This window comes from Micromesistius poutassou, assembly GCF_964030765.1.
Source record: "Micromesistius poutassou genome assembly, contig: SCAFFOLD_2586, whole genome shotgun sequence".
In the NCBI taxonomy this organism is placed as follows: Eukaryota; Metazoa; Chordata; class Actinopteri; order Gadiformes; family Gadidae; genus Micromesistius; species Micromesistius poutassou.
The window spans coordinates 12,501-15,000 of NW_028177946.1; the positions used below are offsets into that span (position 1 = coordinate 12,501).

Sequence of the window (2,500 nt, forward strand, 5' to 3'; positions counted from 1 at the left end):
CCCAGCGCAAACGCTGCCCCTACTGCCGCTTCCAGAAGTGCCTGACCGTGGGCATGAAGCTGGAAGGTATACGCTCACCTCTCTTCTCTTGGTGGTTATTGTCGTTTCTAGGATATTTTCTTCTTGAAATAAATGAATGCAAGTAAACATGGAGGCTGTAGGGGTGATGATGGGGAGGGGAGGAGAGGGTGGGGGAGGGGGAGGGGGTAAGGGGGGGGTTGGTAGTGGTGTGGGGGGGGGGGGGTGGGAGTGATGGGGGAGGCGAGGGAGGGGGGGGTTGGGGGTGCCAGAGTGGTTGTTCATTGTGTGGCCCAAGGACAGTGTGGTGCGATGCACGGCTGTTGAGGAGTGTGTGTGTGTGTGTGTGTGTGTGTGTGTGTGTGTGTGTGTGTGTGCGTGTGTGTGTGTGTGCGCGTGGCGTTTTGCACGGGTTTTAAGTCTGTGTCGCTTAAAAGTCTGTCATTCTTTTTGTTTTGCGAGGCGGTGGCTTCTTCAGAGCTGACATGTCACAATCTAACATTTTTCTTCTTACAAAGGAAAAAAATATCATCTTTGACCAGTTTTTATTATAATATAATATTTTATTTCCAACCTTGTCTCTGTGAGAGTAATGTCAAATGGAATATTCATTTAACACAAAATTAGAGGATGGTTTTCTTTGAGAGCCAGAGGTTGGCATGATCACCACGATTAGTCTTTTTAGAGCGTTTAAGAAATAATAAGATCATCATAACCATTTTTAGTAATTGTGTTCAATATTAATAGTAATTTCTGTATGGGTAAATCACTGATTTAGGTGTATGGATTCCTACCATTCACAGAATGGTTACAGTGAGATAATATTTCTCAATCAAAATCTCGAACCAAAAATATGACGCACATAATATTCAATATTCAATGATATTCATTAGGAATTGCATCATTAGTGCCAGAAAATAATCCTTGGAAAAAATGCATGGAAATGGTGCTAGGAATGGGTGTCAAGACAGAGTCTATTCCGTTTTCCATTCATTCACAGTGAAATCTGCCTAAAGCCCAGTTCAGACCAAAGATTCACAACGCAACTGCTTGCAACTCGCAACTCCTTGCGAGGAGACGGGCTGAGACGTTCTAAAAACCGGGCAGTTCACACTGCTGCACCGGGCGGCGACGGTAGGTGGTTTCCCTAGCAACTGTAAACACTCTGGCACAGCTGAGAGCCGCAACAGCATCAGCATCACTTTCATCCTGCTAAAAAGTAGAATAACTTAGGTTTGTGATTAGTTTCATTTTAATTTTGGTTGAGAGTAGGCTTAATAAAACCAAGTCCATCAGTTGTCCTTTCAAAATTTTGAAATTACCATATGCAAAAAATCTTTTACTCGAAAATCAAAGTGCTGTGGACCTAAAATTTGTTTTTTAATTTTACAGTCCCAGATTACTTCTTCTTTGGTCAAGGACACCAGCATGAAAATAAACAGCAACAGATAATATTTAGTTATCAAATGGTTGGCAGTGCTGTGTTAAATGCTTTGCTCGCATGTTTAAAACAAGCACAGTTCATTTAGAGATGTAATTAGCGCTAGGTAGCAAGGGTGGCGGTTTGGGTTGGAAGCTGAGGTGTTTTTTTGCGTTTCAATTCACCAGACAATGTAATACATTAGACTGTTGGTCTGGGCAGTGGGACAAGACATGGTAACGATGATACTGTTGGCTGTTCTTGCTGGGGCCTCGCAGTTTAATTTGAACACAAATCAGAAGCTTGTTTAAACATAACTATCGTGAAGTGACAGGTCAGCAGGGCCACTCGCATTCTTCTGACGATTTCAAGAAATTGTTAGCCATTTTATTTTCGACTTATAATTTTCTTTTAACTTATAAGAGTTACATTTTTTAAACTCCACACTTTCAATTTGGCAAGAAAATAAATGAAATGTCCTACCAAAAAAATGTATTTATTGTTGTTGCTTGCTTATACGGTAGCAGGTAATTTCTTTCCCAAAAATATAATGGATTGTGAAAGTGAATCACGTGAATACGTTTTTTTATAAAAAATAATGTTTCACTGTGCCCTGTGTGACCATGAAATACCCGTCTGAAAAAGATAAAGAGACACAAAGAGAAGGATCGAGAGCAAGTGAGCAAGAGAGAGAGAGTACGAGCGAGAGAGAGAGAGAGAGAGAGAGAGAGAGAGAGAGAGAGAGAAAGAAGAAAGAGAGAGAGAGCGAGAAAGAGAGAGAGAGAGAGAGAGAGAGAGCGAGGAAGAGCCCAAAGTATATCTGGCTAATATGTTTTCCCAGAGGCCCTCCCTCTAACCTGCCATACAAGGTGTTATTAATTGCTTCTAATTGAAAATGTCCGCCAGGCAAAGTCTTGAGGCCTGTCGTTTTCCATCTGACAGTCCCATTGAGGTGGTGCCGGTGGTGCTGGTGGTGGTTGTGGTGGTGCTGGTGGTGGAGGGAAGGCGGGGTGCACTAGGATGAGACGGGGGTCAGGTCAGGTGATGTGCTTGGCGAGCCAC

At 42.8% G+C, this 2,500-nt stretch overlaps 1 protein-coding gene across 1 annotated transcript in view; it reads left to right on the plus strand.

The window, feature by feature from the left end:
- The window catches only part of LOC311374932 (nuclear receptor subfamily 5 group A member 2-like), a 19,640-nt gene that overhangs the window by 7,288 nt on the left and 9,852 nt on the right, over positions 1-2,500 (plus strand). Inside the window, exon 3 of the mRNA XM_084490661.1 lies at positions 1-66. This exon is cut by the window's left edge and continues 76 nt beyond it. Coding sequence (XP_084346787.1) covers positions 1-66 — 66 coding nt within the window. The remainder of the gene's footprint in view (positions 67-2,500) is intronic.